Source organism: Pseudorasbora parva, chromosome 9 (assembly GCF_024679245.1).
Source record: "Pseudorasbora parva isolate DD20220531a chromosome 9, ASM2467924v1, whole genome shotgun sequence".
Classification (NCBI taxonomy): domain Eukaryota; kingdom Metazoa; phylum Chordata; class Actinopteri; order Cypriniformes; family Gobionidae; genus Pseudorasbora; species Pseudorasbora parva.
The window spans coordinates 8628296-8649849 of NC_090180.1; the positions used below are offsets into that span (position 1 = coordinate 8628296).

The 21554-nt window shown below is 39.0% G+C and overlaps 1 protein-coding gene across 1 annotated transcript in view; it reads right to left on the minus strand.

The window, feature by feature from the left end:
- Positions 1-380: 380 nt before the first annotated feature.
- grin3ba (glutamate receptor, ionotropic, N-methyl-D-aspartate 3Ba) overlaps positions 381-21554 on the minus strand; it is a 51235-nt gene continuing 30061 nt past the window's right edge. The window contains exons 3-9 of the mRNA XM_067453726.1: positions 13843-14935; positions 13149-13294; positions 10702-10817; positions 7624-7775; positions 2137-2301; positions 1774-1844; positions 381-1172 (exon numbers count right to left, since the gene is read on the minus strand). Of these exons, the coding sequence (XP_067309827.1) occupies positions 647-1172; positions 1774-1844; positions 2137-2301; positions 7624-7775; positions 10702-10817; positions 13149-13294; positions 13843-14935 (2269 nt within the window). The 3' untranslated portion in view covers positions 381-646. The remainder of the gene's footprint in view (positions 1173-1773; positions 1845-2136; positions 2302-7623; positions 7776-10701; positions 10818-13148; positions 13295-13842; positions 14936-21554) is intronic.

Below are 21554 nucleotides of genomic sequence, written 5' to 3' on the forward strand. Positions count from 1 at the left end.
GAAAAAAATCTGTGTGCCTTTATTTCCAGAAGTTGCTAAAATCCTGCCAATCAGATCAGAACTAGATGAACAAAAATGAACTAGTTATTTTTGTGCGCAATATGCATCAGACGGTCATTGAGTGGACTGTGGGTGGTCCATGGGCCTGCTGTCCCAGGCTGAGACTAGGTCCATTGCTGCTTATCCCACTAAGTAATCCCATTGAATTATTTACAAAAAGAAGCTATTTTCATGCTGGATGTCTGTGGGTGCAGATATTCACCCCGGTCAGCAGTGAATGGTGCATTAAATGTCTGTTCTCTGTCCAGTTGTCTGGTTTTAAACAAACAAACACACACACGCGCGCCACACACGCGCGCCACACACACGCGCGCCACACACACACACACACACACACACACACACACACACACACACACACACACACACACACACACAGATAAATGCTTTCTCTCTGGCGCTGGAAGTCAGCCAAACTGCAGGATTACAAGCTGAATCTCCATCACAGAGTGTTTCATCCATCACTCCAGCACTCATTGAGAAAGGAGAAGGCAGAGCACAGCACAGCAAGACTTCTCAGAGGAGAGGATGTCCCTTATCCTGTCATATCCACTGCCTTTGTGAGTGTCCGGACACATAGCATACATCACCTGTTGACGTCTTTGGTCAGGGTGTCGGTGTTGGCGGTGGGATTAGACGCTGAGCTTGTTTGGGACTGACCGAGCCGTTGTCTGACCAGGGTCCGCTGGAGCTCGGCTCGCCTGGCCAGGGCGGCCCGGAGCTGGCCCCGAAAATCCTCAATCCTCCCTTGCAGCTCGTGCAGCTCCTCTTCCCACGGCGTTGAGTGTCCCGAGCAGGAAGGGGGTGAGAGCACCAGGCTGAGACTGAGATTAGGTCCGCCATTGGAACACAGCTGGGTGGGCGGGCTTCCCACCAACCCCCTCCGGCCCCTTTCTGGCCCAGGAGCTTGGAGCTGGAAGCTGTTGAGAGTCTCCAGGTTAAAGTGGACACGCTTGTTTTGCTCTTTGGCCTCTCGACCAGCCTTGACACTCTGATTGTTCCACTTGGTTTTAGTAATGGAAGGGGAAGTCGAGGAGGTGGAGGGCGGAGGAGAAGAAGAGGAGGGTGGCAGGCGGTGGAGATTACAGTTCTCTGACAGGCACAAGGTGGGACTGAGAGGAAAACACAGCGGCAATCAGTTTTACAAGACGCAGGGACACAGCACATCACAAACAGACCCCGCAATCAATGGAAACACAGAGCCTCTTCAATTCGCCATTAATGAAACCGTATCCATTCGCTTTTACTGGAGAGACCAATATTGATTTTTGTTCTATGTTTTTAAGTTTCTGTTTTATGGGTATTTTTTTACATAAACAACACTAATTGCAAACATCAGTTTAAAGCTTAAAGGCAATACTATTTTCTTATACGCAGTAAACAAATGAAAGTGTACATTCAGCAGGTCATTACGGCAAAATAAAGGGCGATTAGCTGATCTTGCATCAACCTATTACGACTGCCTAACTCTATTATTCAACATATTAAATTACTACTTACCTAATAAAAAAAACATCAATTATTTTAGAATGTAAAAAGAAAAAGTCATTTTAATGATATGAGAGACAAAACTAGCACAGCTACATATGCTGGAAGTTGGTTACCCGGGGCAATGAACAATTATACAGTTTAGTGGTGATTATACAAAAATGACCATATTTGACCATAGGATGCTGCAGAAATGGTCCATTACAGATAATAATCATAGCTTACCATCTGTCACTGCTCTCAACCTCTGATTTTCTCTCATCATCACAAACCATATTTATTGCACGGTGGATTTTCTGTGGAAGTTACAAAAAAAGGCCACTGAACAACATTTAATGAAGTAAATGCATAATCACAAGTCTACATCCGTATAGGCTACATACTTGTGCTTTCAGCTTCCTAACACTAGAGGGAGCAGATGCCCTGTTTTTGTGAATTTTCTTTTTTTAATTATTTTTATTAAACAATAACTTATCTGCAAGTAAAGGCACTACTTTAGCATTATTGGCCTCTTTTATACACTTATCTATTTCTGAAGGATATTTAACCATGTTTTTTGAGTTGTAGCAGATGGTGGCACACACTCACCTGACTGGTGTGGAGCCAGTATTTGAATCTCTGCTGCTGGCGGAGGTGAGGCAGGATGAATCTGAAGAAAGTGTGTTCCCCCAGCAGAGTGAGTAAAGCACCTGCCACCCCAACGCACAACAGCACGAACAGCCCCGAGAAATGCTGGATACCCATCTGCAGAGTCTGGGCACACATGCACAACAATAAATAAAGCACAAGCACAGAAGAGAGGATGGCAGTATATTGCAGCTCTGGTGATGACTGCACTGGTGATTTCCCCCCGAGGGTTTATCATTTTTCGATAATTAAATCTGCAAGTATCAAAAAGAATAGCAGAAAGTCCACCTGCAATCAAGTGATTCTGTAAAATTGGTTATATATGTATGCAGCTAACTGGTCCATGCCAAGTAAGAAGTAAACCTTGAGCCTTTGGGTCACAGTCATTTTATGATAGTTTTCTGCTGAAATTTCTTTTTTTGAGGGTGAGCAACCTATACATCACCAATATTTAATTTTATATTACAGTAGATGCTTTACCAGTGCTCCATTTTTTTTTTCCATTAAACATAAATCCTAGCGGTTAGCTCTCTCCAGGTATTATAGACCTCCCTGTGCCTGTCCCATCATAATTTTCCCTTCGGCTGTTGGAAGCCCTAACATACACAAAGGAATCCATCATTCCCCTGCAATGGCTTTGATCTGGAGGGAGAAGGAGTCCTGCTGACTAAAACTAATCACAATTTTATAAAGTATTGCTGTTATAATTGAAATTAAAGCCGTGCCGATCTGGAGTAGCTATATTCCAAATATTTCACTTCCTGTCCCTCATAAGTGTGGAGCATGCGTGCAAAATGAGACGCTCATTGGTCATCTAACGTTGCGCAGAGACTGCAGTCCTATGTTCAGTTCATCACAGTCCTGCCAGCTCTATTGTGAGTGTTCATTCTCAGCACATAACAGGATTGGCTGCAGCCCTTTATCATCATGTCAGTTCCCAAGAGAGTTATAGAAAGGGATAGTGGCTAAATGCACATACATACATATGCATACGTGCCACTGGCCAAATGAAATGCTCACTGCACTTCATGTTGGCTGCTCTGATTTCATTAAAATAATGTGCTAATGGTATACAAGGTTCTATTTGTTAAGATTTAATAATGGTAATGTCAATACTCAAAATAGTTCTTATAATAGAAGTAATGCATTTTAAAAGAATATTGTATAATAGTTTAAATTTATATTAAAGGGATAGTTTACCCAAAAATGAAAATGTGAGGTTTATCTGCTTACACCCAGGGCATCCAAGATGTAGATGTGTTTGTTTCTTCAGTAGAACACTAATTAATTCATTTTTAACTCCAACCGTTGCTCGTATAATGCATGTCAATGGGGTCTAATGTCCTGGGGGTAAGCAGATAAACATCAAATTTTCATTTTGGAGTGAACTATCCCTTTAAATGCAATTAGCTAAACTTTTTGACCCACTTGAGTAGGACTTGAGTACATCCTTGTATGTCATTTCATTATTACTTCTATTGTCTAGTTAAAGTCTACAGCTTAGCATACTGACTGACAAGCATATATGGTAAACTAAAATATGTCAATACAATATTAAATATTTAAATACATTTGTAATTACAAACTGCAATTTAGTACATTAAAATATATTAGCCTTATTGGATAGCACACTGCAAATAAAATTATATCAAGCACTTTACACGTATAGTATGTTAGTTAATACATCAAAATAAGTGTACTTCTTTAAAGCATGAGACAATTTTAATACAACACAATGATTTACAACAGGGGTGAGGAATGTTGATCCTGGAGGGCCGCTCTCTTGCAGAGTTTAGCTCCAACCCTAATCAAACACACCTGAAGCTAATCAAGGTCTTCAGGATTACTAAAGTTACAGGCAAGGCAGGTCAGTGGTTTTTTCAGGGTTGGCGCTAATCTCTGCAAGAGAGCGGCCCTTATTATTATTACTATTATTATTAGAAAGTGCACTTCTTTAAGGTGTGAGTACACTGTCATGACTATGTTTCTTTAATTAATATAGTATCTGACTTCAAGGCCAATTTTTTTCAAAGATATACCTTTAACATTTCAAGTACATTTCAAGTGCACATTCAATACAATTAAGTGCACTTATTTTTCACAAGGGGATACCTTATCCATTAACTCTTTCCCCACCACTAACGGAAAGTTCCATCCTATATTGCCGCGTTCCAGGCAACCTGTGTTTTTCCAACCTTCTACCTGTGAAAGTGCGCTGGGTCGGCTGTTAAACCTGTGACTTATGCACCATTTTTCTCCTCCTTTTCCCTCCAATAAGCAAGGAGTCGGCACCTTTGGCGATAGAACTGATTTTAAATGAGCATAAGCCTCGTGCGGTCCGTCATGCTTTGATTACATCTACCGTAATTCCTGGCGCTCAGGCCGTTTGGCGTGACTTTGCCTGGAATGCAACAAAGTCGAGAGTCGTGGTTTGAAGTCGTAAATTACGGGCTGAAAAACCTGCCTGGAACGCAGCATAAGACAACGCTTCCCTGATGTAAAATATGATGTTTCTCTTTTCTTTCTTTTTTATTAAACTTTGCTTTTTTATGAACCTTACCTATATTCAAGTGTTGATTAAAAAAAATCAACACTTGAATTTGACAAGTTCATAAAGAGATCATAAATCTAATCCAAACACATGAGAATGAACCTATCAAGCATGCATACTTCCAAAGGAACCCATAAGGTTTCTTCTAGCATGTCAAGCAGTTTGGTTGAGCTTCTGTTTATGTTCGCCTAATCAATGCTTAAATTATAATTATTAAATCCGTTTATCAAATACATTGATTGTGTCTCTTCAGAAAATTTGGACTAATCCAATAAATATGGATTAGTTTTACAATATCTGTGTGGTAGTTGGTAATCGTCAAAGTGGTAGTTGCATAGCTGTCAATGGAGGGACATAAATCACTCAGATTTTATTTAAAAGATCTCCATTTGTGTTCCGAAGATAAACAGAAATCCTATGGGTTTGGAACAACATGTAGGTGAGTAATTAATGACAGAATTACACTTTTTGGGTGAACTATCCCTTTAAAGCAGAGGCTCTGTTCTCTCTTTTGATATATTGCGTGTTCAGATATTCATACAACACAATATTCTGGGGGCCATGAAAATTTTGTAAAAATTATTAAAAATGCTGTCTGTGGTTGGCAACATTAAAGGGGGGGTGAAACACTCAGTTTCAGTCAATCTCATGTCAATCTTGAGTACCTATAGAGTAGTATTGTATCCTTCATATCTCCGAAAAGTCTTTAGTTTTATTATATTTATAAAAGAAATATGGGCTGTACCGAGTCTTTCCGGAAAAAAACGAGCGCCTGGAGGCGTATCGTGTGGGCGGAGCTAAAGAATGACGATCGCGAACAAAGCGGTGACGTCCTCAAGCGTGGAGAAGCCCATCGCTATCTCAGCTAATATAGATAATGATCCAGAATCAAATCTGAGGCAGAAATAAATTGAACAGGAAAAACAGCAACAGCAGGACGTCCGTCTCTGTGGTATGTACTGTATTTAGTGGCCTTTGTGTGTCTTTACTCGCATTTTATGAGGACATGATTCGGTTTATGGACTATTATATGTGACTAGACCTTAGAGGTAGCAAGCAAAACGGTTTTGCACGTCAGACTAGTGTAACGTTATACAACAGAGAACAGCAATGGAGTAACCGTTAGCTCATTTGAATGACGAAGCACGCGATCGTGTCGTTTACTGATGTTTACTCATGCGAAGGTAGCCAATAGCAGAGACATTTGAAGCCGTTTTACTCACCGGCTGCTTCCAAAGCAGGACCGAACCTTTATCGCTGGGACCGCTCCGTCAAAAACACACTTCTTTGGTATGATTTGGTGAAGTCCTGTGACAGCAGTGGCGTGTAAATCCACTTTGAGACGCGACTGAAACGATGTTGTGAAGCTTCCCGTCATTTCTGTGTTCAAATCGGTTCAAATGCAGCGCTGCCTTCCCGGAATGCTGTGCTGAAGCGTTGAAGTCGCTCGACGTCACCCATAGGAATAAAGTGGAGCGCGGCGCGCGACATAAGTCTTCACGGAGAACTGGATCTGTACCTGAGAGACTGTTTACGGCGTGCATTTCCTCTCTCTCGCTCTAGTCGCGCGCGCGCGCACTCTACCGGAAGAAGAGCCCGTACGGCCCATACAAGGACCTTCTGTTCTATTAACGTCAAGTCGACCCATACTCGAAAAAAACTCTCCGAAACTTGTGAGAAACCGGAAGGAGTATTTTTAACACAGAAATACTCTATCAAACGTCCAACATTAGTTTTTGAAACTTTTTCTATGTTTAGGATAGGAATCCAAGTCTTTAACAGTGTAAAAAGCTCAGTTTTTTTACTTTAACAGTTACACTGTTAAAGACCCCCCCCCCCCCCCCCCAATAAAAAATATTCTGGCAGGGAAAATTTAACAAATTTAACATTATTATAAGGCATTATCTACAGTCCTGCAAATATTAAAAAGTAATAATACACCCACATAAAACTTTGACGGTAGACAAAAATATTTCTTTGTCTTTGGCTTTATACACTGTTGGCGCAAATACAGAAGGAGTGCTCCAAATATGAACAACAAAGTATTATTAAGGTACAAATACTGGCATTTGTTTATTTATAATTTAATTATTCTTTTATTTTGAGAGCATGCCAGATGCAGTACTTAATGTTGGATTGTTGCTTTAAATTCCCCATCGCTTTCATCCCCGCATCTTTGTATCTGGCTAGGAACCAAGATGCTGTTTGAAGAATTCTGACTAATTGAATTAAGACTGAATTACGTTGAGGAGATAAAATGCTGTTTTGTGCATTTAAAGCTCCTTCTATAAACAGCTCTAGAATAAACATTCAAATGGGACAACTGACTGCGAGGACCTCACAGTGATCTTGTCTGCTTGTTTGCAGAATTTATTGCGCAGCAAAGTAGTGGTTTTACTGGTGACAGGACAGCTTGGCTCCGGAGCAAGAGCGGGGGAGAGCGTTAGATGAGTTCCAGCTGGCACAGGGGTCGAAAACAAATGTCGTTGCTTGTGCTCATGAAGGCCCCCATTCATAACCACAGCTAGGTAATGAAGCCAGACTGTACAAGACAATGTCTTACAGGAGTGCTACAACTCCTGTGAGGTTATTGACTGAGGCTGTATTGATGGAGTGCACTGGCGGCTGCTACTCAGAGCCTCAGGTGTGTGGGGCGTTACGGCTGACATGGAGCCCTCGGGAATGAAAATGGATTGTGGTGGCCCGGCGTCGCTTTGACAGAACGGCTATTAAACTACAGGAGACAGTAATTCCGAACAAAAGGATTTTTCAGAGGGAAAAGAGCCCGTCGGACTCATGGAAGAACTTGGTCAAGGGCAGAAGCCGCTCACTCGCCTGTGAACAAAAGCAGACATGCATGCATACTGTACCGCAGACTTTCTTTTATGATGGCTCACCTCTGTCACAGCAAAAACCCTCTTCCCACAGGGAACCACTTTATACCACTTGTCGTGCAGCATGTCCATGTAACCGTCAGACTTGTAGCGGCTGACGTATTCAGACACGTTTCGTGTGAGAGGGGAGTTCTGGGGCAGCCCGATCCCGTAACCTGAACGCACAAAGAATATCAAAACAACAATTTACACATACATCTCAGACAGTCAGCCAGTCCAATGAACGCTGTGGGGTTTTGTTAAAGAGACCACAATCTCATTCTAGTGTGAACTGGCACCTCTATTACTGATATGCCAGAGAGGCTTGAAAAGGAACAATTATGTTATTTTAGCAAACACATCAAAAATATGCGTACTTCTTTAAAGCATGACAAAAGGTTACTAAAACAATTATTTAAAATGATGGAAACTTGACTACTTCATTTGACTATTATAAAGTGTAGTTAAGTGTCTTAAGAAATATAGTCACTCACTTTAGGTACACTTACTGTAGGTGACCTTTTATTATATTATCTGCAAGTAGTTTTTTTTTTTTTTTTTACAGGTATATATATATACTTTTAAGATTTGAAGTGGGCTACAATTGCATATTCCATACAATTAAAGGTACAGTATTTAACTTTTTTCTGTTAAAAATTAACTAAATTTAAATACACCATCAACCCTTCTTCCAAAACAGGGTTTTATCTTTACCCTAATTCACCATGGTAAATCTGTTATAAGTGTTTATATTTTAGACAGAACGGGAAGCTTTTCAGCCAAAATGTAATACGTGTCACTCATGTGTCTCGTCATATCCCTAAATAGAGAAACGTTGCCCTGTCTAACATTGACGCATGTGGGAATGGCATAGGTTAGTCGTCACAACGAGCGAGAAAGGTTGACATGAAATAGCTAAATCTAGAACCTCCGGGGAAATTAACCAATTAAACAAAATGCTGAACAGAGGAGTCTTTTTTAAAAAAAGAGAATGCGACTAAGCGTGTAATAAAACAAGAATCAAGATTGGCTTGGCTTTCTAGAAGATGGCGAGAACTGAGGGCTTTGAAATGTAAAAGTGATGTGGAGATGGCGTTTTTATTACTCTAAGGTGTGTAAGCTATTTTATTGAACTGATCATTTGCCATACAGCTCTCCAACAAAGTTCACTGTAAAACATTATCTATTGTGTCTTTCATTATGGTTGTTGTAGCGATGTGATGGAATTGATTTATTTTCGAGGAAATACTGTGTCTTTTAACGAGTAAAGCTACAGTAATGTCTTCAGCTACTCGGCTTCAGATCCTTTCCATCTAAACTGGTTATAACTTTTACACCTAGCAGTATTGAATGTTTTATCAGCAGTAGTATAAGCATATTCATCCGCACAGTCAGGCACAACCGAAACAATGTTCTTCTGCAAAATACATGCAGTTTTGTTGTTTTTCAACCGTTAGAGGGCCAAAAGTTTGTTAATATGTAATGCATTAAATAATAACAAAGCAAAACTTATTGTAATACATTAACTTAAACCATGTTAATATTAAAAAGTATTAATTCTCCCACATTAAGCTTTGAAGACAATTTTCTTTCTAGAAAATTTTAGACAAATAAATAATTTCACATACAGCACACAGAACGTTGTAGGGTTTTGTTATAGAGACCATCTGCATTTGTGAATTGATACCTCTATTATTGATATGTCAGCCAGCCTTGAGAAGGAACAATCGTGAATCTTTGGCACCCCCGTGCCAATGTACCGTAGACAGAATGTCTGTCATTGCCGCGTCTCTGCAGCCAGGCAGCCGGAGAGATACGAGCGCAACTCTGACATCCACAAATTTCATCAAAGCCCTCGCCTCACCGCCAAACCCACACATCACTCCTGGCAAGCAATCCCTCCCCTCCTTTCAGCACATGGCACAACATCCCTTGAATTCTGATAAACTTCTGTCCTCTCCAACTGAGTTTCACTGCTGTATTTTTACTCAGGCCTATACAACCAATAAATGTGTACTGTTGAACTCTTTGAAGAGGGGGCACCGGCGGGCTGCTGGAATATTCTTAATGGAGTGGATCCAGGCAGTCATAAAGTGTGCTGTGCAAACTAATACAATAAGGGATTTTCCAGCAGTGTTAAAAGGACACGGTCCACTCTGAAGAGACTGAAGGGTGTTCATTCAATTTGAGCAAAGCCTGTGAACCGCTGCCTGTAGGGGATCTCAAAAGTACCATAATTCAGTACCAAATCATGACAAAAATTTGAAAAGGAATGTAATAAAAACTATGATTTTTTTTAATGTAATATATATTAAAAAAAAATATATATATATAATGATATACAGACAGACAGCGATTAAATGTTAGATTTTACAGATGTTAAAAATGTAAATATACATTTTTTATTTAAACCTTGCAATTACAATTATAAATTGTATATAATTATAACTGTCTGTCTGGCTATCTAGCAATCTACACTATTTCTATTGACAGACAGACAGATTGATAGATAGATAGATAGATTTCACAATTCTGCAACAAAACGAATTTGCTATTGAACACGCTTCTTTAAATTGACAACCTTAGATGCCTGACTCCACTTTTTCGCCTGCATGGTTTGATTATGCACCCCGCTGTTTACAGGGTTTACAGACCCTGACGGAGCTGTCCATTTTGGGCCAGTAGACGTGATAGTGATGGTTTAGTCTTGATCATCCATCTAATAAAAGGCGTGAGGAAAGCTTTTGGCAGATAGCAGGGAAAATTCCCATGCATGCAGCAGGAGATAACATCCGGACGAGAGGTGCGGACACGCCTGGGTGACTGCCATGAAACCCATCTACACCCTGTAATAGCTTTCACTTATGAAATGACATGTGTCAAACTTGACTTCCTTCGATTTGGAGGCTAATTACAACAGCTTTGAGGTGAATTCATGGACAGGTCTTAATGTGGGGTGGAATTGTAATGTATCTGTACAAAGTGCACCTTGTGCCTTTTAAAGCAGAACTTTTTGTAAGCTAACATAATTCAATGGGACATGGCCAGAGGTGCTAGCCTTTTCAGAGACAGTAATATACTCAGTGGCACAAGAGACCTTACCTTCAATAGCAAACGGTTTTCCTACAGTCAGGAGTTTGCAGTCTGCATCTATGGACACCTCGTAGTCCAGCAAAGCCTTATCCATGATGAAGGCATCTAGCTGAGGGGGATCTGTCCTTCAACACACAGAGGAGGATAGTCAGAGCCAAACAAAACAGACACAGCCAGCCAAATGTATGCTAATGACTTTAAATGACTTTGAAAGTTGATTATAACAAGCCTGATCCAAAACCTGTGGCTATATACTGCTTAAATCTTCAGGATTTAGTCAGATTTACTTAATAGAAAGTGCTATTTTGTGTACTGTGTGTATAACATGTTTTTTTCAAATAATTTTGACTAGTACATTGCAAAAGACTTTCTCCACAAAGAGTTTTATACTTATCAATATGGGTGACAAAATCAATATAAGCTGCTTTCACTAATAGCATTGCCTAATAATAGTATTTAAAAAATTACAAAAACCCAGCATGGGTTACATCACTAAAATGAATAATTCCCTAATCTGTCTCATAATACTGCATGTATTGTTTACAGCTATAGTCAGACATTTCGCAATCTGATGCATATGGGAATTCAAGTTTGGTGAACTCTGACCTGAATATGTCGATATTTCCTTTTTTGAATGCAGTATTTGTTATGTATTATTTATTAAAAACAAAAGCCCTAGAGCATGATATCATTTACAGTTTGCTGTTGTTCATGTCTGAAGAAATGCTGAATTATCAATGAATAGTGTGAGGCAATGTTGTACATAAGCTGACCTCCATTTTACCTCAAGTGTGACAGAAAATAAAGTGCAGGAAAATTTTGCAGCATCAAACTAAGACTCTCTAAAGACACACACACAAAAAAAATCTATCCGGATGCTTATCTTAAAAAAAGTCCATACCCCAAGGATGGCTCCCAACTATGGCAGCGATCTCAACTCTAAAAATGCTGACCATGTAAGGTGTCTCCTGTGAATCGAACAGAAGGAATACTGACACAGAAGAAAACTGCTGTCAATCCTAAAAGACAGGAAGTACAAAGAAAAATACTGCACTATGTGTGAGCCAGAATCTGAGGATGAAGCGCTGTGTTTGTGTGTGTTTGTGCACGCCTGTAAGCTTACGCTCATCTCTGAAGAGAACCTTTGGCCTCATTCAGCGAGTTTAGATTTGACTTGAGAGTGCTTGCCTCTCGTCTCTGCTTAGAGTCTGTTCTTTCAGGGATGAATGGAAACTGAGACAACAGACAGAAAGCCTGGAGAGCCGACACTTGTTGCTGTCGACTCCGTTGGTTCAGACAGAGCGAGCTGGATGGTGCGCATAATTCCACATGAAAAAGAAATGATTTTAACTCTGCGTCATACAAAGCATATCCACAGCAGCGTCAACAGCTTTTGAGGTTGGAAGAACAGACATGTTGGCCTCTTATTGTGACCCTGTTTATTGTTGTAGTAGTAGCCTGCAGTCCTACAGCTTGTTGCCTGTGTGCCTCCATCAGCACTGTGCAATTACTGAGCTCTTCTCCCTTCAGGCTTTTCTCAAGGTGCCCATCTCCTTCGAAAGCTTTATTTGTTTTCTGAATGTTGCACTCCTGCTCAATAGCACTTGATTTTATTGCGTTAAAAGAACATTAATGTGTCTATGCAAGTTTTTATGAAGATAGCTTTCTAAATACTGGAAGATTTTTAAATTCAAGGCTGCATAGCCTTTCAGCCTATTTCATTATCATGCTCTTTTTTGTCCTCCTAGTTACCTTTTTTATTGAACTTTCCACAACTGGTTATATTATGGTATGTGTTGTCTCAAAGGGTTAGTTCAATTCTCTCATTAAATACTTACGCTAATGTCGTTCAACACCCCTAAGACCTCCGTTCATCTTCGAAACACAAATGAAGAGTTGAAATCCGATGGCTCAGAAAGGCCTTCATTGACACCAATGTCATTTCCTCTCAAGGCTCATAAAAGGCACTAAAGACGTCGTTACAAAGCCCATCTCACTACAGTGGCTCTACAATCATTTTATGAAGCGATGAGAATAGTTTTTGTGCGTAAAAAAAACCTAAATAATGACTTATATAGTGATATATGGGCCGATTTCAAAACAAAGTTTTGAACCATTATAAATCACAAAATGATTCATGATTCGGATTGTGTGTCAAACTGCTGAAATCACATGACATTGGTGATTCGAATCATGAATCTTCTTGTCGCTTCATAAAATGATTGTAGAGCCACAGTAGTGAGATGGGCTTTGTAACGACATCTTTAGTGCCTTTATGGGTCCTGAGAGAGGAAATGACATTGGTGTCAATGAAGGCCTGCCTGAGCCATCGGATTTCAACAAAAATATCTTCATTTGTGTTCCGAAGATGAACAGAGGTCTTACGGGTGTCGAACGACATTAGGGTAAGTAATTATTGACAGAATTTTTAGGTGAACTAACCCTTTAACACTTACTTGAGTGTAGAGACTCCATCCGGAGTGGTGGGCTTGTTGAAGCGTCTCATGTACTCGTACATCTCAGGGAAGCTCTTTTTCACATAATCCTCAGCACTGCTTTCTCGAACTGTGCCGAAGCGAAACCCCAGAGACGGGTGGTGGAGCTTGAAAAAAGCAATGAAAAGTGAATTTATTGTGTGAAAATGGTTTGAAAAAAGAATCCCAATATTTACATAAAAGTACTAAAATGTACCATGGTGCTACTATTGTTTTTTCGATGTGCATGTACAATTGTGCAACTATGTTTATTGAGGATATTCAATCCATCAATTAATCAACTTAATTTATATAGCGCTTTAACAATGATGATCAAAGCAGCTTCACAGTGTTAAACAGGACAATATTGTAACAAAATTTTATTTGGCTGTACAGTCGTTCTGGAGTCGTTCTGTTAAATGTGTACCTTAAATTTAATGTAAGTCGCTTTGGATAAAAGCTTCTGCAAAATGCATAAATGTAAATGTAATTGGAGAAAACAGTGATGTTATCAGCTTATATTAATGTATCATGTAGCAACAAATGTTGGCAGATCAGTATTATAGTTTATAGAATTAAATAAGACCTAATAAATTATTTTCATTTGTATATTTAGTTGAATAACTTGGATCATAATTTTATGAAATGTAATTCAAGATGAAATGCAGTGTTTTACCTTGACATCGTGAATCCCTGACACCTCCTCAAAGGTCTTCTCCCCCACCATGACAGCTGCTAGGTTGGCTGTGTAACTGGACAGAACCAGCAGGCAAAATATGGCCCAAAGGTTCATGAGGAAGCGGCCCGTCCAGCACTTTGGAGTTTTACTGGCAACAGTCCGGCCGAACAGAATGGCATAGCAGAGGTTCAGGGCAGACGAGTAAGAGAAGACCCTGAGGCGGTTGCGTCCATGCGGGGTCATGCCAAATGGACTGTTCCACTCGTATAGGGTGATGAAAAGAGCTGTGATATGCAGGGCCACAAAGATGCCCACCCACATGGACCAGTGAAGGGGCCACATGAAAGCACCGATGGGTGCAGCTGTGTCCTTACTGCGCACCAGGATCCCTAGACTGGTGGAGAAGAAGGGGCTGGTGAAGTCTATTACTCTGCTTCGAGCTGAGTTGATGCTAAAGCTGGTGACAGCCATATCAGCCACACCACTGAGTAGGTCACCCACCAAACCAGTCCATTTACCCCCTTTCCACGCCCCATACTTCCCATCACCTACAATATAGAGGTCAAACTCGAAGTGCATGTCTTCTGCTAACTTCTCCAGCAGGTCAATGCAGTATCCATAGCAGCATTTCCGTATGTCAGTTGGCAGTGAGCTGCTGTTGGTCTGCTCCAGCTCTCTGAACAGCTGGTTGAGGACTTCAGAACTGTTGGTTTGAGGGTCAAGGCACAGCTGACCCGCTGGACATTGGCCCTCATCGTCCACCTCTCGTGTGAACACAAACGGGTGCTCGACCAAGGTCACGACTCGCAATCTGCTCCCCGCCACTGGGAGTCCTGCCTGCCAGCGGCCGCCAAGTCTAATTCCTGGGCCGCCCTCCCGGTGGTGCTGGGTCATGCCTGGCCACAGGCTCTGCTCCTCTAATTCCAGACGGCCTGACTGCCAGCTCGCCATGGTCACCCAACTTGGCTGGCCCAGAGGGTCCCGCTGTAGGCTCCATATGTGAAAACGCTGGGAGGTAAGCACCCTGGAGAGCGAGCGCTGTACTCTCACTGGGCCTGTCAGCCCCATGAACGAAGTGTTCGACAAGAACCTGAGCACAGCAGGGACATGAGCATTGTGAGGGAAATATATATATGCATCCAGCAAAAGCAAAGACAGTGAATCTTTAGCAAAAGGAATCCTACACAAGAGCTGAAAATTAGTGAAATGAATAACTATACTGTATATAAGTGTGATACCACATGAGAAATGTTGCTATTTTAGGCTTGTTTATATCTTGCCATTGGTTAATATTAATTGGTTTAAGTAGTTCCAGCTTCCATTTTAAATATGACAAGAGAGATATTTTTTACCTTTGATATTTAACCATATAAAGCCTATTGTAGCCTATCATATTTAATAAGCAACAAAATCTCTAAATTATGAACATGATTAAAACTTTGCTGAAAAAAAACATGTTTTACACAAACTACTACATGCTTTCTGTTATCTGATTGCTTACTTTTTGTACATACATTTTAAAAAGTAAAATTTGAGTATCCTTCTATTTAGTATAATACTATTTTTAACCCTCCTTTCAGGTAGTGGTTCTTTACTTATTTTTATAAAGTGAACATAAGAATAATTTTTTAGGTAATATTCAAGATGAATACTTACTGGACTGAAGCAAAGTTTACTTAATTTCGTAACTTTTTTATTTATTTAGAAAAATCATGTTATAATGTATAAAGATGTGTTATTTTTTGTACATCTCTCTGTCATCATTTGATAATCTTACTAAGACATTATTGGAAGATATAAAGTAGCATTATATTTGTGTGAATCTTATGCAAGTAGCCAGCTATATTGTAATAAAAATCTCATTAATCTATATCCCAATCAGAATTATCTTATTTTTGCCTTATAAATATCAGCAAATGCACCAAATTGCATATTTTTGCTCAGTTTTGGCCTCTGAATAAAAGTGTGCTCCATGTTCTCCTATATGACCAATAAAACATGAAGCTCAACAAAAAGCACATTTGCAAACTTTTTATTTTTGTTTAAAATGTTCAATAAACTGTTCCTTTAAAAAAAAAAAAAGTATGTCCAGATTTACAGGGTTATTATTTTATTGGTAAAATACTCTCAGTGCTCCAAACTCATTGCCTTTGACAAAATTCTCCGTTTTGAGAACACAAGACCACCTAAGAGTCTAAATGTCAGCCTTGTGTGAAAATGCCATTTGCTCAGTCGATCGCATGCTTGAATACAGCAGTGTGAGCTGCACAGGAACTCAGGTCACGCACACCGCTCAGGGAATCTCACTGTCGCGGCATGCTTTGCTGAATGACCACACAGAACAGCCTCATTCAAAAAACCCGCTTACAAAAGTAGACATAAGGTGCAGTCCATTCATCACTATATATAAGACGACAGAATGCATAGAATCCGTAAGCATCAATGAAGAGTGATCTAGCTTAATTTTTTTTTAAAAATAATAAAAACTAAAATTATATATATACACACAAACACACACACACACACACACACACACACACACACACACACACACACACACACATATATATTTTGAAGGTAGTCGGTCTGAGAGAAGAGTATACAGAGGATAGGACTAGATGGAGGCATGATTTGCTGTGGCGACAGCCAAAAGAAGAAGAAGAGATAATATATATATATATATATATATATATATTTTTAACAGTGAAAATGTAAAAACATTTTGGAATAATATTGAGATAAATATATATTTTTATTTATTTGTCTATTTTATGTTAAGGCTAAGATGACTTTATTCTCTACATGGAACACATAAGGAGTTCCATTCAATAAAAATACCCCGTGATCAGAAATACCTGGTGGGTGGGGTGTGTGTGTGTGTGTCTGTCCATGTTTTTCTAGCCAGGTGGGGACTTCAACTGGAGACAGACTCATGGGGACTCGTGTCACTGTGGGGAACTAAATTGAGGTCCCCATGGGTACAAAAGCCTATAAATCATACATAATGAATTATTTTGAAAATGTAAAAATGCAGAAAGTTTCCTGTGATGGGTATATTTAGGGGCAGTGTAGGGGGATAGAATGTACGGTTTGTACGGTATAAAAATCATTACGTCTATGGACAGTCCCTACAAAGATAGTGTGTGTGTGTGGTCCTGATAAACCCAAAGATGGCAATATGCAAAATCCTTTAGACATTATTCGGTCCCCATGAGAAACCACTCATAAATCATACTAAGTGATGTTATTTTAAAATGTAAAAATGTAGAAAGTTTTCTGTGATGGGTAAGTATAAGGTTAGGGGCTAGAAAATGTCCTCAGCTCGGTATTAAAACCATTACGCCTATGGAAAATCATCATAATGATAGGTGTACCAACGTGTGCGTGTATTAAATAAGGATTTGAACCCAGGTCCCCTTGCATACTAAACGAAAATTGCACCTCTAGATGATCATGTCTAACTGTCATAGAAAGAAGGGCCACAGCTGTCACACTGTACACTGAAAAAAATACGTCTGATACGTCTGTCAGGATTTAAATCATTATTCCTTATTTCAAGATCACCTGATTAGCACAATGATTACTCTTTAAAAATAACATTCCAAAATATTTAATCTTTAATTCTCAATCGATACGTTTCACAGCATGCAGAAGAAAAGAATACGAACAGAAGGAAATATAGATCTCTTGAAGCACACTCAAGTTCAAGGCTTCAAAGGCATAAGGACAGAAGGGCCGGATTATGACCTAAGAAACCTGAATCGCACTAAATCTTTTCAACCAATATATGACCTTTTGCAGACAATGGATTTAACCGCTGAGCTGCACCCATATTAATATGTTAGCTAACATCCATCGGAGAGTACTAAACACACAAATATATAAAAAGAGCATGGTTTATAGGTGAATAGCCCTCCATGAAGCTCTGGATATTATACTCTGGTGATGTTTTGCATAGATCACATAATTGTGATTTCTTACACAGCCGAGCCACACTGCTTTATGGGAGAATATATTCCATGAATTAGTTCAATGATCGATTTTCATCAATAAATCAGCTAGGGATGTAGAGTAGTCAAAGGGTTGTTGGGCAATGTCTGGGTCACAGGGGGAAGATGAAAAATCCCGAGTGAAAGAGGCTTGTGATGTGTGGCTAAATGAGGCCATAAATGATATGCACTCTGCGTGACCATAACTGCACACTTCCATTAAAACAGAGCAGAACAGAGAAAATAAAAGGGGAAAAAATTGATTGCCTGCATCATTAAGTTCTCCTGATAGCCCTGAGTTTGACCCGTGGAGAACACTTGATCTGGTGTGAAAGCAGAAGTTAAAAGACAGGGGATAATGTGTTAGCCGCCGCAAAAACTGATTTCCTAACTGAGATTTCTATCTGTGTGACTATTATTAAACTTTCAGAAAGCATTAGCACCTCAGAGAACCAATAATTCCTGTGTGTTGTGTTGTTTTCAGATTCGGTGCTTCTGTGCTATACACTCATTTCTCAGAGCAAATACATTTCATTACACGGTGGTGGGGGGATTCTCGCAGTGTGAGGTGAATATTAAAGATTACATCACTGCTTTCAATCCAGAGGAAAATCTCAGGGGTCCTCTGTCTCACATTTTTTCATATTTTATGAAGTTTTTTAACTGAGCAAGACTCATATAACACTGGCACTTTAATCTATAACAGTGGCGCTTTAATCTTACATCTAAAGGTGCTTCTGCTCTTTCCTTACCACAGGAAGAAAAAAAAAAATCTCATTTGTGGAAGTGAGGAGATAGGTAAGGCTTCTTCCAGCCTTCAGCGATAAGAGTTCTCCAGTATAGGGACTAGATCACAATCCAAACAAAACTCTACTGTTTGTTTTCCAGTTGTAGTTATATAACCAGCCTAATTTACGCACCTAAAATTAAGTGTTTCAACGAAGCACAATTAATACACTTAACATAATACTATGATTTTGTGACTATCATTTAACTGATTAAACTGATCTTATCAGTGAACTTTCATTGCCTATTGATTTTTAACATTTAAAAAGATCTATCTATCTATCTATCTATCTATCTATCTATCTATCTATCTATCTATCTATCTATCTATCTATCTATCTATCTATCTATCTATCTATCTATCTATCTATCTATCTATCTATCTATCTATCTATCTATCTATCTATCTATCTATCTATCTATCTATATATATATATATATAATAAAAAAAACACTGCAATTCCTCCCGGATTATTGTATTGAGTGAGAAACTGTAAATATTTTGGTCCCTGTAGATCTACAGTCTCTGTGTTCTGTGTTCTAATAGACAAGCCTCCCACAGCCTCCTCCACTAACACAATGATAACAATGCATCAAGCTGAGCGGCGGTGGACAGGAGGCTCTGTGAGCTCTTGACATTGAACTGGACACATTGAAGATGAAGAAAGAGCCTGGCAATCTGAATGCAGAAAGGTTTGTGTCCCGTTTACGGAGGTCAGTGAAGTAAGGAGGGCACAGAATTGTCACAAATGGCTTCAACATGGCTGAGAATGTATCATTCGGTAACTGCTAACTTGATGGTTTATGTAAATGCACACTGGGATATGGTTTTGATTAAAGGAGGTATAAATGTATTGAAAATGCCTCCGAGTCAGTTAATTGCATTTTAAAGTCTCCGGTAGCTCCATCAGGAAAATAACTTAAAGATATGAGACCATACTGCAGTCGAGAAAGAAAAACCCTGTAACTTAATAGTGGCTGGAATACCAATATACAGCCTTTTCCTTGGAGAGTATTTACTACCTAATAATCCCCCTAATGTAAAACATGCTTAATATGTCTATGTACTCTAATCACTAAAGGTGAATTTAAATCTTGAAATGACTGCACTGCGTGATCAGATAACAAATGAAGTCCTGATTACGTGTCCTAATTTAAAAAATCTGATTTCCAGGATAGACACTTGTCTTTGGGAAGTTACTTAAAAACTCAGGCTATATAATCTGCATCAGTTAACTTCAACTACATTTTTGATAGAAAAGTTAGCTAGACTACAGTATACTAGCAAAAATAAAATACAGAAAATATCCTTTTAATAATGTACAGTTAAAAACGTAATTAGGAATAATATCCATAAGATAAAACATAATTTAAAAGCTTTATTCTGGGTATCACATGACAATTATGTTGTTTTTTTTAAAGAGCTGTTTTAAATGTAAACCATTAGCAGCGACATTTGGCAGCAAATACATATTTTACATTATAGTTGATACACTGCATCCTTAAATTGATGCTTCATGACACTGAGCTTTAATTTCCAGTTTGCATACTATAGTGTGTCCTATGATATTTGACTTTGAGACATTAATTAAATATATAAGGCTGTGGATAGTTGTTTCCTTCGCTAAACATGTCTAATTCTAACACAATTTCCAGATCCTCTATAGGTAATTGAGCTTGAAGGCTAGGGGTCTAAAAGCCACACGTATCACATGCAGGGTCCACATTAATCATAAATGTGAAACATGATAAATAGGGTGTACTACTTGTGCCAAAGAAAAAAGTGCTTTCATTTTTAGTTTGTATAGGCTGCACACATTTTGTAACCTATGACATTTGACTCTGTAGGACATAAATTTCAATAAATAAGACTAGGGCGATTTGTTTCCTTTGCTAAAGTCCTCTAACACAATCCCTGGTTTTATAGGCTTGAAAGCCATAAGCTGCACGTCAGAATCAAATTGCACACTAACCATAAATGTGAAACATGGTAAATAAGGTGTACTTGTGCAAAATACTTGCTTAAATTTTCAGTTTGCATAGGCTACACACAGACATATCCTTAAAATAAGACCATTAATAGCTATTTCCTTCGCTAATGTCCTATGCTGACACAATCTCCAGCTCCATTGTGAATAACTAGGTCGTGTCCCATAGAAATTGCACACTAATCATAAATATGAAACATGGTAAATGTGATATACCTGTGGAAAATGTAGCGTATTAGTTTGTGAAAAACAACAGAAATGTAGCATTGCTAAACGCTATACCGCAGTTATGCCACATTATAACTAATAAGCAACATTTTTCACAGGTACCCCCAATCACACATTCATATTTACTTGTTGGAAAAGTAGCTTATTACCGGAAATGCTACTCTAGTTGATGAACAGTTTTGCTACTTAATATTCAACAATATTATTGATCTTGACTGTATTGACGCTGTATGAGAACTGAACTGAGGAGGACGATGATGTCATTTTTTGCAGAGCTTATTTGCCCTTTTTTCTGCTTCATAATGAAATTAACTAATTTAATAACTGATGATCTATACAACAGAACTGAATTTACACTGACTTGAGCTGAACATCAGCCTGAAATGCATAATATTCCTGTTATTACTGCTTTGAAAATCTGTATTGTATAAAACACTATATAAATCAAGGTGACTTGACAAGACTTTACCGTTATACTTTTTTAAAAATGAAAATATAGTCAAATACAGTTTTGCCTACCTGACGGTCATGTTTGGAGAGCAATGACTTGAAATGGCAAACAATCATGTTAGATTTTAGTGTCTAATGTAGAGAATTGTGTTTAGTGTTTTGCAAAACACTGTCGGATGAAGAATGTGCTATTAGTTCCGCAGATCTGGGCTGAGGTTTTGCTCCGGTCTCGAGTTTACCTAACCATGTGTTATTATTGATTTTAGTG